Source organism: Pseudophryne corroboree, chromosome 1 (assembly GCF_028390025.1).
Source record: "Pseudophryne corroboree isolate aPseCor3 chromosome 1, aPseCor3.hap2, whole genome shotgun sequence".
In the NCBI taxonomy this organism is placed as follows: domain Eukaryota; kingdom Metazoa; phylum Chordata; class Amphibia; order Anura; family Myobatrachidae; genus Pseudophryne; species Pseudophryne corroboree.
In genome coordinates this window covers 1098788751-1098803535 of record NC_086444.1, presented here as the reverse complement: position 1 = coordinate 1098803535, position 14785 = coordinate 1098788751, and the positions used below count along the sequence as shown (strand labels likewise).

At 44.0% G+C, this 14785-nt stretch overlaps 1 protein-coding gene across 3 annotated transcripts in view; it reads left to right on the top strand.

Annotated features, from left to right (window-relative positions):
* Positions 1-1616: 1616 nt before the first annotated feature.
* LGI2 (leucine rich repeat LGI family member 2) overlaps positions 1617-14785 on the top strand; it is a 212589-nt gene continuing 199420 nt past the window's right edge. The window contains exons 1-2 of one of the 3 annotated variants that reach the window (XM_063921901.1): positions 1617-1712; positions 2011-2132. Coding sequence is in view for 2 of the 3 variants with exons in the window: in XM_063921884.1 (XP_063777954.1) it covers positions 1954-2132 (179 nt within the window). In the remaining variant the exon portion in view is untranslated. Of the gene's footprint in view, positions 1713-1764; positions 2133-14785 lie in introns of those variants that run through there. The other 2 variants (XM_063921884.1, XM_063921893.1) reach the window with 2 other exon arrangements.

The following is a 14785-nucleotide window of genomic DNA, read 5'->3' as shown; positions in this document are numbered from 1 at the left end:
GTTGATAAAGAGATAGTATACTCGTAACTAGTATGTATGTATAAAGAAAGAAAAAAAAACCACGGTTAGGTGGTATATACAATTATGGACGGGCTGCCGAGTGCCGACACAGAGGTAGCCACAGCCGTGAACTACCGCACTGTACTGTGTCTGCTGCTAATATATAGACTGGTTGATAAAGAGATAGTATACTCGTAACTAGTATGTATGTATAAAGAAAGAAAAAAAAACCACGGTTAGGTGGTATATACAATTATGGACGGGCTGCCGAGTGCCGACACAGAGGTAGCCACAGCCGTGAACTACCGCACTGTACTGTGTCTGCTGCTAATATATAGACTGGTTGATAAAGAGATAGTATACTCGTAACTAGTATGTATGTATAAAGAAAGAAAAAAAAACCACGGTTAGGTGGTATATACAATTATGGACGGGCTGCCGAGTGCCGACACAGAGGTAGCCACAGCCGTGAACTACCGCACTGTACTGTGTCTGCTGCTAATATATAGACTGGTTGATAAAGAGATAGTATACTCGTAACTAGTATGTATGTATAAAGAAAGAAAAAAAAACCACGGTTAGGTCACTGGTATATACAATTATGGACGGGCTGCCGAGTGCCGACACAGAGGTAGCCACAGCCGTGAACTACCGCACTGTACTGTGTCTGCTGCTAATATAGACTGGTTGATAAAGAGATAGTATACTACTAATATTATATACTGGTGGTCAGGTCACTGGTCACTAGTCACACTGGCAGTGGCACTCCTGCAGCAAAAGTGTGCACTGTTTAATTTTAATATAATATTATGTACTCCTGGCTCCTGCTATAACCTATAACTGGCACTGCAGTAGTGCTCCCCAGTCTCCCCCACAATTATAAGCTGTGTGAGCTGAGCAGTCAGACAGATATATAATATATATAGATGATGCAGCACACTGGCCTGAGCCTGAGCAGTGCACACAGATATGGTATGTGACTGAGTCACTGTGTGCTGTGTATCGCTTTTTTCAGGCAGAGAACGGATTATAAATAAAAGTGGTGGTCACTGGTAACTATCAGCAAAACTCTGCACTGTACACTACTGAGTACTCCTAATGCTCCCCAAAATTAGTAAATCAAGTGTCTCTCTAATCTATTCTAATTCTAAACGGAGAGGACGCCAGCCACGTCCTCTCCCTATCAATCTCAATGCACGTGTGAAAATGGCGGCGACGCGCGGCTCCTTATATAGAATCCGAGTCTCGCGATAGAATCCGAGCCTCGCGAGAATCCGACAGCGTCATGATGACGTTCGGGCGCGCTCGGGTTAACCGAGCAAGGCGGGAAGATCCGAGTCGCTCGGACCCGTGAAAAAAAACATGAAGTTCTGGCGGGTTCGGATTCAGAGAAACCGAACCCGCTCATCTCTAATATCCATGACAAAGCGCACAAGCCTGTACTGTTAACCCTTTCAGTACTGCACAGTCAAGATCTCACTGCTCACTGGCCTGACTACCAAAACTAAAATAACATTTGCAATGTGATCCACTTGTAACGGTAAGATTTCCCACGAGCAGTCCCTAAGTAGCTCTAGGTCACTCTGTGTGTGACACATCACCCAGGAAAACTCTACACTTGTTCAAAACACACATCTCTTCGGAGCCCTTGCAAGGTCATCCCCTGATTTGTTCTGCTCATGTTCCAGGAGGAACAAGCATGATGAAACGGAGTAAGAACCTTTGCTACTTGGGGATTATTTTTAAACTCAACCGAATGGAGTGTTTAATAAATTATTCATTGGAGGGAAGGGAAAAAAAACTAGGCTGCAGCTGAAATGCTGATGTCAGGAGGCAAATGCAGTGTAGTATGGTGCGGTCAGAATAAGGAATGCCTGTCAGCCAGCTCCTGCTGAGCCTCTGTCCTCACTACTTCACAGTGCACACACATACGCTCAGTCTGGGGGGGTCAGGATGATGGCGTTTATTAAGGAACCCCTGCTAATTTTTATTTTGTTTGGATGCATGCAGCAAGCTGTTCAACTTAAGAAACCTGTGAAGTGTCCATCCACATGCAGCTGCTCCAAGGAATCCGTTATCTGTGTCGGCTCTTCCTGGATCCCAAGGACCGTTCCCAGCGACATCAGCTCCTTGTAAGTGGAACGTCAGCAGCAGAAGTTGTATGAATGATGAATACTGTATCCTGACCAACTACAGGAGTTTACAGGAGAGTCCCACAATCAGCATTTGGGGCAGATTTGAGGTCATACAGCATCATCTGTGTAGTGATGTATCGGTCTATAAATCATTGCATTGATAAGGTGAAATGTACAGTAACCGATAGAAATTGTGCATGCAGTTTGCTGATAGACACGTTTATAAAAGACGCACACTGGGTTACTTGAGGAATATCCTATATTCAAAGCGCGGGCTTCCATGCTGGTGTGGCTAGTCTGGACCATTGATGTTGTGTGGCTAGTCTGGACCCCACTGATGTTCATGCTCTGAAATTAATTTTAGTTAATTTCCCGTATTACCTCATACACCAAATGAATGCAGAGATTGTTTTGCTCTTTCACTCCCTGCTGTCTTTTGCGAACACTCCTCACCCTCATGTAGGTAAGTAACATCCGTAAGTCCAGCGGTCTTGATCTCTGCATCACCACAAATAACCGCCTTTCACAAATGAGTTCTGGGTGCGCTGCCAGATTTGTCATTAGTTGATGACAATTAGCTGGATCTGTTCCTTGTTCTCAAAGAATCGATGATCAATTCCACGTGGCATACACCAACATTGCATTTGTCAGTATGGTGAAAGCCGGATTTTTGTTTTAACTTTTCATCTTGAAAACCATGCCATATTTTTTTGAATGCTCTGTGCACAGTATTCTCTTCTTTAAAATACTCAAGTGTCTTTAACTCCACCAAAGTTTTTATCTAAACTTAAAATGATTTCTTTAAATCACTATAACCATTTTGACTTGTTTCTCCATAGCCTATACAACTGTCCCCTTCCCTTATTGGTTACATGATCAGGTCCCTGTCCTGCATTGCTTACTTCATGCCTTTCTCAAACTACCATATTGTATATCTGTGTTCTGTATATTATATAAACAAATATTGGCAGTTCAAGCATGGTTGGATGTACAGATAATATAGGAGTCGCAGATGAAATGCAAACACTGTTTCTCTTATAGAGATATATTTACTAAGCAGTGGGTTTTCGAAACCCTCGATGTTTGCAGATTTTGCCTGCCAGATTTAAAATTGCGATAATTTTGAATGCAAAATGAGCCTGATTTTGCATTTAATGTTATTGCCCTTTTAAATATGGCAGGCAAAATTGTGGTATTTGAAAATTCATTTCTTAGTAAATACAGTATATCCAATAATCCCTTTTACCTGTTAAAATAACATATTTGTGCAACTGTATGTAAATGATGTAACTTCGGTTGCAAGTCTGGTCATGTTCAGTCCCAGACAGCTTACATCACAGCGTTCTCTGTCATAAGAGAGTTGTGTGACCTGTGAGCTGTGACATATAGAGAAATATGATCACAGTCCAGCATAAAATAGACTGTAACCCTCAGTCAGGATATATACACACAGCTCAAGTTACTGTGTCATGCTATGTTCTGGGCACAGTATAAAATAGGAGTGCTGTGTTGTTTTCAAAATGTGTAGTACATAGCACACTTTATAAAGTACAAAAAGATGACAAGTTCTCTTTAAGAATTATTACATACAGTATTTAAGCAATTTACAAATGTAAAATACCTATTATCGTACCAGTGGGATACAGTGATTTTAAATAAATACATTACAACATTTTCACTATTTTGAAATTGCACAAAATATTTGTAATTATCTCTCATTTCTTTTCTTGGTGACATTTAGCTGTCTGAACATACGAGGGCTTATGTAACAAAGCAATGCAAGCAGAACCCATAGCAACCGATATCACCCATAGCAACCTGAGTAATCAGGTGCAAGCTTCCATTAGGCAGACTTTACGAAAAGTTGATATTTGATGGCTTGCATTGGTATTTAACACAAAATATAAACCCAGTCTTGTGGCCTTACCAATACATATATAATAGTTATTGAAATGTAAAACAAACCTTGTGTTTAAAAACAAAACAACAAAGTAAAATCTGCATTTTAAAAAAATCAAAGTAATATTACTTATGCTTATCAGGTTCTGGATATGGGGGGTCATTCCGAGTTGTTCGCTCGTTATTTTTTGTCGCAACGGAGCGATTAGTCACTAATGCGCATGCGCAATGTCCGCAGTGCGACTGCGCCAAGTAAATTTGCTATGCAGTTAGGTATTTTACTCACGGCATTACGAGGTTTTTTCTTCGTTCTGGTGATCGTAATGTGATTGACAGGAAGTGGGTGTTTCTGGGCGGAAACTGGCCGTTTTATGGGTGTGTGCGAAAAAACGCTACCGTTTCTGGGAAAAATGCGGGAGTGGCTGGAGAAACGGAGGAGTGTCTGGCCGAACGCTGGGTGTGTTTGTGACGTCAAACCAGGAACGAAACTGACTGAACTGATCGCAGTTGCCGAGTAAGTGTGGAGCTACTCAGAAACTGCTAAGAAGTGTCTATTCGCAATTCTGCTAATCTTTCGTTCGCAATTTTGATAAGCTAAGATTCACTCCCAGTAGGCGGCGGCTTAGCGTGTGCAATGCTGCTAAAAGCAGCTTGCGAGCAAACAACTCGGAATGAGGGCCATGGTTGTCTTTGCATTTATTATACTGTAGCTGCTTATTTGCCAGTGAACTGCTGCCTCAGCTCATATCCACGTGGGGATAATCAAATGGAACTCATTATTGTTACAGAGTTTTTAACACCGTCTGTGAATTCAGTCCTCTTTAATACAATGGCAATACAAAGCAAAAGAAAAAAAGTAAATTTGCACAAAACCATATTGCACTGTAGGAGGGGCAGGTTTAAAATATTCAAATAGATATAGATTTGGGTGGGGTGTGTCCACTAGGCCTAACTCGGCATGGAACGCTGCTCCGTCTGTGTTTGCATGCTGAAGCCCTGTGCAGTGTGCGCACGCGCAGAAGCCGCACTGCGCGTGCGCACACAGTGAGATGCTTAGGCATCTCACATGTGCGAATGCCTCTGCCTGATTGACAGGAAGAGGGCGTTTCTGGGTGTCAACTGACCGTTTTCAGGGAGTGTTCGAAAAAAATGCAGGCGTGCCAGGAAAAATGCAGGCGTGGCTGGGCGAACGCAAAACAGGAACTGAATAGTCTGAAGTGATCGCAAGCGCTGAGTAGGTCTGAAGCTACGCTGAAACTGCACAAAATAATTTTGTAGCCGCTCTGCGATCCTTTCGTTCGCACTTCTGCTAAGCTAAAATACACTCCCAGAGGGAGGCGGCATAGCGTTTGCACGGTGCTAAAAACTGCTAGCGAGCGAACAACTCGGAATGACCACCATTGTCTTTTTATATAATTTCTTAGGAGCACTGTGTCTCCTTTTATTAATAAATTACATTTTGGTAACTAAGTATCCCATTTGTTGGAGCTGTAACACTGTAGACCAGAGGTTCTCAAACTCGGTCCTCGGGGGCCCACACAGTGCATGTTTTGCAGGTCTCCTCACAGAATCGCAAGTGAAATAATTAGCTCCACCTGTGGACCTTTTAAAATGTGTCAGTGAGTAATTAATACACCTGTGCACCTGCTGGGTTACCTGCAAAACATGCACTGTGTGGGCTCCCGAGGACCGAGTTTGAGAACCTCTGCTGTAGACAAACATCACGATACAGTTACCATTAAGACAGCACACAACATTTACATAGAGGGGACTTCTATAGCACAGGATTAAAGTTTAAACAGACATTGTTTAGGACATACATCAAGGGCTAAGCGCAGGGTTACACACATTTTTGATGGTTTGTCCACATGCACGGTTACTGTACTTACTGTTTTGTGTTGTTGTTTTGCTCCCATTTTAATATCACCCCCAATGTCGTTTGTGTGTGCTTGGACATTAATACTAGCATGTAACCAATTTTTGATTTTGGTCAAGAGCTCTGGTGCCCAGAAGTATCTTGTCAGACAGTTGCTGGCACCTACAGAGAATTATAATGTGATCATACTATACAATGCGGCATTGACAAGGTTCAGATTTTTTGTGTTATCACAACAGACTTACTGATACAGCATTTATACTCTCCTCCTGTAATAGTATTATTATCTGTAGTGACAGGATGTAGTTACATTGCCGGCAGTTGGGATCCCGGTGATCAGGATACCGACGCAGGAATCCCGACTGCTGACAATGCCGCCAGCCGGAATCCCAGCTCACAAGGGCTATTCCCACTCATGAGTGTCCACGACACCCATAGAGTGGGAATATAGAACCTGTGGTGAGTGCAGCAAGCCACCGAGCCCGCAAGGGGCTTTCTAGTGCTCGCCCATCTGCTGGAATACTGACGGCCGGGATGCCGTTGTCTGTATACTGGTCGTCGTCGGTAATACATACTGATCCCGTAGTGACGTACAGGGGGAATTACAATACTATAAACAAACAAATAAACAAACAATCAATATAAGTAAGTTTAAACAGTACCTTGGTTAGGGTAGACAGAAAGGATTAGAGGCTCTAGTAATGCCGACATAATGTCGACACCACAGTATTAACAGTTATTATGCTGACATTGACAAAAATGTTAACAAGCTACATGTAAACATTCTCGGAATGTCGACATAAGGGTTAGGCTGCAGGCGGGAGGATAAGGGTTAGGCTGTGTTGGGGAGTTTAGGGCTAGGCTGTAGTGGGGGAGGTTAGGTAGTGGAAGGAAACTTATGGGTTAAGGATAGCGGAGAAAATACTTACTTGAATGCTGGAGGATCAGAGGTCTGATCTTTAAGTGACGGTCACATAACCGCCAGGACCCGGAAGAGGCTGCTAGAGCCAAAAGGAGACGGTAAGTCACCGATGGGCCAGCAGGACGAAATGCAGACATTGTAACATGTCGACATGTCATCTCTGTCTACATGATGAATATTGGCTTAGAGGGGCATCTAATTAGGTGTGAGTTTGGTCTTGCACACCGTATTTATGGTGAGCTCACATTGTGAATTACGTGTGTAATTTTATTACAAACTCACAGTTATTTTTTAGGGCACACTCAGGTGTTTTTGTTTGCACAGCCTAAGCAGGTGAAAAGGGAGGGAAAATCTGTATTTTAAAGTAAAAATGTCATTACTTGCTTCAGAACCTCTTGAACACCCGCAAATCCCCCCCGCCCACACCCCGCCCCCAATTACTAATTAGACACTTGGAAGTTTTCAAATGGGGTCAATAATTACTTGTTATCGTTGTGGTTATAAAATAATAAAAATCAACTTTTTCCCGTTAGTATATGCACCCCAAATTTAATTGAGATATTATTGAAATAAAAAAAGTTTTTTTGTTTGTTTTTTCATTTATTTCTTTTTGTCATTAAACTAATAAAGTATGCTTTTTAACAATTTTTTTGCTTTATTCAGACAAAATAGGTGAAGAAGTCAGCCATTTGGCACCTGCTAATAAAGTTGTCACTTTTCTGGGGTCCAGGGAGGTCTCCCCACTTTTTCATGCTCTTTTACCAGTTCGCTTTTGGACAAAATTTGCACACCCTCGCAGCCAGCAGTGCGAATTGCCATTTATAATTGAATTGTGCATTTCTCGGTTGCATGTATGAAGGCAAAATCTGCAAGTTTAATAACGCAAGATTAACTTCTGCAAACTCACAGCTACTGCAATTGATTTTTTTTATTGTGAATTAGAGATAAGAGTAAATGATGACATAGACTTGGGAGACAGGTGAGAAAGGGAGCCTGGAGGAGGGGGTGGGGTGGGCAATAAACTTACTCTGTCTTGAGTTTAAGAAAACACTGGGACATTCAGGAAGAAATAGAGATGAAGGGCAGGGTTGCCTTAACAGTATTGTAGGCCCATCCATTCATGGGAACCAAGTAAAAAAAATCATATCATGCCCCTCCTGCGGCCGGTCCTGCGCGGTCTCTCCAAAAGCTTCCATACAGTGACTGTCTGTCTGCAGAATGGTTGATTGGTGGATAGCTCCAGCCAATCCCCAATCAGCATGCTGACATCCATTCACTGTCTGGCTGCAGGCTAGGAGGCAGGAGGAGAATGCTGCCTCGCTGCTCTGATTGTGTGACCATCACCCACCTCTGCTCAAAGGCCCCTAGAATTGTGGGCCCTGGTGCCTGTATGTTAAAATGGCCCTGACGGGTAAAGTTAAAGGAAGGAGAAGTATTTGTGTATCGTCAGCATAAAGGAGAAAATCTAAACCAAAGGAGCTGATGAGAACACTTAAAAGGATATGTATCACACTTTTGAGACAGATAAAGCGAAGAAGTTGCCAATAGCAACCAATCAGTTGCTGTAATTTTACAGACTGTGCTCCACTTTATCTCTCACAAAGGCTTCATAGAGAGAGATGAGAAGCTTAGAGAAACACTATATAACACAATTGCCCAAAATGTAACAGCCTGTGATTTACAGGCACCAGCACATGTTTCAGAGATAGTACAGCCGCTAGATTTAAAGTGGCAATTAGGTTTAAGGCAAACAGACGGTTTTACCTTAGAACTAATTGCTGCTTTAAATCAAGTGTCTATATCGCTGAAAATGTAGAGTGCACGCAAATCACAGGCTACTACATTTTGGCCAGTTGTGTTATATAGTATTTCTCTAGGCCAGGGGTTCTCAAACTCTGTCCTCAGAACCCCACACAGTGCATGTTTTGCAGGTCACCTCACAGAATCGCAAGTGAAATAATTAGCTCCACCTGTGGACCTTTTAAAATGTGTCAGTGAGTAATTAATACACCTGTGCACCTGCTGGGTTACCTGCAAAACATGCACTGTGTGTGCCCCCGAGGACGGAGTTTGAGAACCTCTGCTCTAGGCTGTCCTTGTACCTGTTACTCTCCTTCTCTGTCTCTATCGCCAGCTGTAACTCTTCCTCTCTTTTTCTTCAGGTTGGTGTTCCACAAGGCTCTTTTCTAAAATTAAAATTACACAATTTGTATATATAATGAAACTAAGTAAAAAGTAATTTAAGCACATCCATTTAAAATGTCTTAATTGAGGGTGTAGTAGGGTATGCCAGCGGCCAGGCTCCCGGCGACCAGCATACCGGTGCCGGAATCCCGACCGCTGGCATACCAATAACTGGGTGAGCGCAAATGAGCCCCTTGCGGGATCACTGCGCTCGCCACGCTGCGGGCACGGTGGCGTGCCAAGCGCGCCACGCTATCTATTCTTCCTCCGGGGGATCGTGGACCCCCAAGAGGGAGAAAAGATGTCAGTATGCCGGTGGTCGGGATTCCGGCGTCGGTATGCTGGTCATCGGGAGCCCGGCCGCCGGCAAACAGAAGACCACCCTTTAATTAATTTGTATATTCTTAATATATATATATTGGTAGATGCTCAATTAGCTTAGTGATATCATTCAGGTGCTCGAAAGGGAGGGGTATTTCGAAGCAAGAAAAAAAGAGCATTTGTTTCCCCCAGCACCCTGAATGATAACCGTAACCAGATATAAATTCCACATAATAATAGAATTCAGAGATCTTCGTTACACATATTTGCGCAAATGTGTGAATAAGCCCCAAAGCCGCATCAAGGCGTCTCTGTATATTTGGGGTCCCTAGCGCTATATCTAGGTGCAGGGTGTGGCACCCCAAAACACCAGCATAAGCCAGAAAGCCCAGTGTAGCATACCAGTGAAAAAACTATAGTGTTAATAAATTAGTATTTAGGAAGCCGAAGCTATAGAGAAAGTGATACAAAAATGAAATGCAATTAAAATAGAGAAATAGTGTTAAAAAATTAATAAGTGAAAAGTGTTAGTAGAATGTAAAGGTATGCCACACTAAGGCCATCCAGCTCAGCCAGTCCAGAGGCACCACACCTCACACCTCCATTACCCCAATCTGGGTCTAAGATTAACCAGCAAGGAGCCATATATTCTTAATATAGTAAGGATTCATCACAGGGCAAGGCCGCCCAGCATGCGACACACCGCCCACCCACTGCGATCACGCTGTAATTGCGATCACACCTGTGGTCGCAGAAAATGTGCATGCCGGGGGAGCCTGGCTGTGACAGCAGGAGTCCCGCCGCCATTTTCTCAATCGGAGCAGCTTTGTGTGATCCTAAATCGCCACTGACACGCCCCCATTTACCCAACACTACCCCAAAAATGCTCAGTCGCCACCGCCCACCCCACGAACGCCTCTGCTTGTCAATCAGGCAGAGGCGTTTGCAGTTAATGTGCTCCAATCGCATTATCTGCTCGCGCACGCGTGATTGCGATGCGACCTTAATAAGGCCCAATGCCACAAAGTTTACTTTTTCCTAAATGGATACAAATGATAAACTATTGCGTCTTTTGGTTGTGGTAGACGCAGCCTGACACCTTGGAAATGTTTGCATGAATACAGTTCTCAGTGCAATGTGTTATAAGCTGACTGGACATCTGCCATGGCTTGTACAATCAGCTTTATCAACACATTGGAATCATTCTGTGCATTAATGCAAACCTCACAGGCAGTGGTGCCAAGAGAGGGGGGGAGAGGGGACAAATTACCTGGCCCCAGGTCTGATGTAGGGGCCCAGTTGGGGCCCAGGTCCATGCCTCCTGTGATTAGGCCTTGCCCCCTGAAAAGTACCTGGGCCCAGCCAGGCTCTCTACTGCCCTGGCTGGAAGGCATACCATGCTATTCTGTGTGGGTGCTTCTCATGTGCTAGACACGCTCCCAAAGAGGTGTGGCCATGGCCCCAGCATGCTGTGGTCACCCCCCCTCTAGGGTGGTTGGGGGGGCTCAGAAAGTTGTTGTACCGGGGCCCAGAATTTCTCTTGGCAGCCCTGCTCACAGGGGTTGGTACATTTACATTGGTGGCTTCGATAGATGGATTTAAACAACAGTAGAAATAAATGCTAACAGTCTTGCTCAGCATTTATTTCTATCGCCATATTAAATCCATTCCATGCTCATTAGCAAATACACCTCATGGTGTGCTAGCCCTAAAGCCCCCGTTATCAGTGCTGGCAGGAATGAGTTTTTTTCCAGAACTGTAGGTGTCTTCATACATATCAGAGTTGGCACCTGATATTGGGTGAGGTGCACTAAGCATTGCATCCGCGAGGACCCGGGAGCCCTCTTCTGCGCATGCAATACGGCGGGTGTGGGGAGTGCTGAGAGGAATCTGATTGGATACCGTTTATGAGAAAATGTGATGAGAATCCCAAAGGCTTCTGTAAGGTAACGCCAGCATACTCACTGCATCCAAGCCTTGGAATGCATCGCATTCTGGAGCTTGGTATATATGGGAAATACGGAATAGGACTGAAAATGGATGTTTTCGGGTTTTTGGCTGCATTTTCCCTTAGTACATCCCGCCCATTGTCTTGTCCCTGCTAACCTGCTTCACCCTCCTTTATGCATAAGACTATGCCAACAGTTCACTTGCTCACTGATAGTTTCGGACAGGTGACCGGTGACATTATCAGTGCGCCAAATTCAATCCAGGTGTACTTATTTGAGCAGAACTCTGAGCACTTTTTAGTGTCAGATTATAGTGATGAGCGGGTTCGGTTTTCGAGAAACCGAACCCCCCCGAACTTCACCCTTTTTACACGGGTCCGAGCCATACTCGGATTCTCCAGTATGGCTCGGTTAACCGGAGCGCGCCCGAACGTCATCATCCCGCTGTCGGATTCTCGCGAGATTCGGATTCTATATAAGCAGCCGCGCGTCGCCGCCATTTTCACACGTGCATTGAGATTGATAGGGAGAGGACGTGGCTGGCGTCCTCTCCGTTTATAATTGTAGAAGAGACAGTTGATTGCTTGTTTTATTACTAATTGTGGGGAGGATTGGGGAGCAGCTGTTAGGACTCGGAGTAGAGTGCAGAGTTTTGCTGATAGTGACCACCAGTTTTTTTTTATCCGTTCTCTGCCTGAAAAAAACGCTCCATACCATATCTGTGCTCAGTGTGCTGCATGATATATCTGTGCTGAGTGCTCACACTGCTTAATTGTGGGGACTGGGGAGCAGCTATAGCAGGAGTACAGTGCACAGTTTTGCTGACAGTGACCACCAGTATACGTTTGTCTGCCTGAAAAACACTCCTGTGGTGGCTTTTTTGTATACTAGTTTAGCAGTCTGCTGACAGTGTCCACCAGGTCCATTATACTGTATATAGCAGTACGGTAGGCCACTGCTGTACCTACCTCTGTGTCGTCAGTCACTCGTCATCCATTAATAATAATAAGTATACTATCCATCCATCTACATTGTATACCTGTGGTGGCTTTTTTTCTTTATACTAGTTTAGCAGTTTGCTGACAGTGTCCACCAGGTCCATTTATTATACTGTATATAGCAGTACGGTAGGCCACTGCTGTACCTACCTCTGTGTCGTCACTCGTTGTCCATAAGTATACTATCCATCCATCTACATTGTATACCTGTGGTGGCTTTTTTTCTTTATACTAGTAGTACTAGTTTAGCAGTCTGCTGACAGTGTCCACCAGGTCCATTATACTGTATATAGCAGTACGGTAGGCCACTGCTGTACCTACCTCTGTGTCGTCACTCGTCGTCCATAAGTATACTATCCATCCATATACATTGTATACCTGTGGTGGCTTTTTTTTATACTAGTAGTACTAGTTTAGCAGTCTGCTGACAGTGTCCACCAGGTCCATTATACTGTATATAGCAGTACGGTAGGCCACTGCTGTACCTACCTCTGTGTCATCAGTCACTCGTCATCCATTAATAATAATAAGTATACTATCCATCCATCTACATTGTATACCTGTGGTGGCTTTTTTTCTTTATACTAGTTTAGCAGTTTGCTGACAGTGTCCACCAGGTCCATTTATTATACTGTATATAGCAGTACGGTAGGCCACTGCTGTACCTACCTCTGTGTCGTCACTCGTCGTCCATAAGTATACTATCCATCCATCTACATTGTATACCTGTGGTGCCTTTTTTTCTTTATACTAGTAGTACTAGTTTAGCAGTCTGCTGACAGTGTCCACCAGGTCCATTATACTGTATATAGCAGTACGGTAGGCCACTGCTGTACCTACCTCTGTGTCGTCACTCGTCGTCCATAAGTATACTATCCATCCATCTACATTGTATACCTGTGGTGGCTTTTTTTTTTATACTAGTAGTACTAGTTTAGCAGTCTGCTGACAGTGTCCACCAGGTCCATTATACTGTATATAGCAGTACGGTAGGCCACTGCTGTACCTACCTCTGTGTCGTCAGTCACTCGTCATCCATTAATAATAATAAGTATACTATCCATCCATCTACATTGTATACCTGTGGTGGCTTTTTTTCTTTATACTAGTTTAGCAGTTTGCTGACAGTGTCCACCAGGTCCATTTATTATACTGTATATAGCAGTACGGTAGGCCACTGCTGTACCTACCTCTGTGTCGTCACTCGTCGTCCATAAGTATACTATCCATCCATCTACATTGTATACCTGTGGTGCCTTTTTTTCTTTATACTAGTTTAGCAGTTTGCTGACAGTGTCCACCAGGTCCATTTATTATACTGTATATAGCAGTACGGTAGGCCACTGCTGTACCTACCTCTGTGTCGTCACTCGTCGTCCATAAGTATACTATCCATCCATCTACATTGTATACCTGTGGTGCCTTTTTTTCTTTATACTAGTAGTACTAGTTTAGCAGTCTGCTGACAGTGTCCACCAGGTCCATTATACTGTATATAGCAGTACGGTAGGCCACTGCTGTACCTACCTCTGTGTCGTCACTCGTCGTCCATAAGTATACTATCCATCCATCTACATTGTATACCTGTGGTGCCTTTTAGTTGTGCGCATTAAAATATGGAGAACAAAAATGTGGAGGTTAAAAAAATTGGGAAAGATCAAGATCCACTTCCACCTCGTGCTGAAGCTGCTGCCACTAGTCATGGCCGAGACGATGAAATGCCATCAACGTCGTCTGCCAAGGCCGATGCCCAATGTCATAGTACAGAGCATGTAAAATCCAAAACACAAAAGATCAGTAAAATGACCCAAATATCAAAATTAAAAGCGTCTGAGGAGAAGCGTAAACTTGCCAATATACCATTTACGACACGGAGTGGCAAGGAACGGCTGAGGCCCTGGCCTATGTTCATGGCTAGTGGTTCAGCTTCACATGAGGATGGAAGCACTCATCCTCTCGCTAGAAAAAAAGAAAAGACTTAAGCTGGCAAAAGCACAGCAAAGAACTGTGCGTTCTTCGAAATCACAAATCCCCAAGGAGAGTCCAATTGTGTCGGTTGCGATGCCTGACCTTCCCAACACTGGACGGGAAGAGCTTGCGCCTTCCACCATTTGCACGCCCCCTGCAAGTGCTGGAAGGAGCACCCGCAGTCCAGTTCCTGATAGTCAAATTGAAGATGTCAGTGTTGAAGTACACCAGGATGAGGATATGGGTGTTGCTGGCGCTGGGGAGGAAATTGACAAGGAGGATTCTGATGGTGAGGTGGTTTGTTTAAGTCAGGCACCCGGGGAGATGCCTGTTGTCCATGGGAGGAATATGGCCATTGACATGCCTGGTCAAAATACAAAAAAAATCAGCTATTCGGTGTGGAATTATTTCAACACAAATGCGGACAACAGGTGTCAAGCCGTGTGTTGCCTTTGTCAAGCTGTAATAAGTAAGGGTAAGGATGTTAACCACCTCGGAACATCCTCCCTTATACGTCACCTGCAGCGCATTCA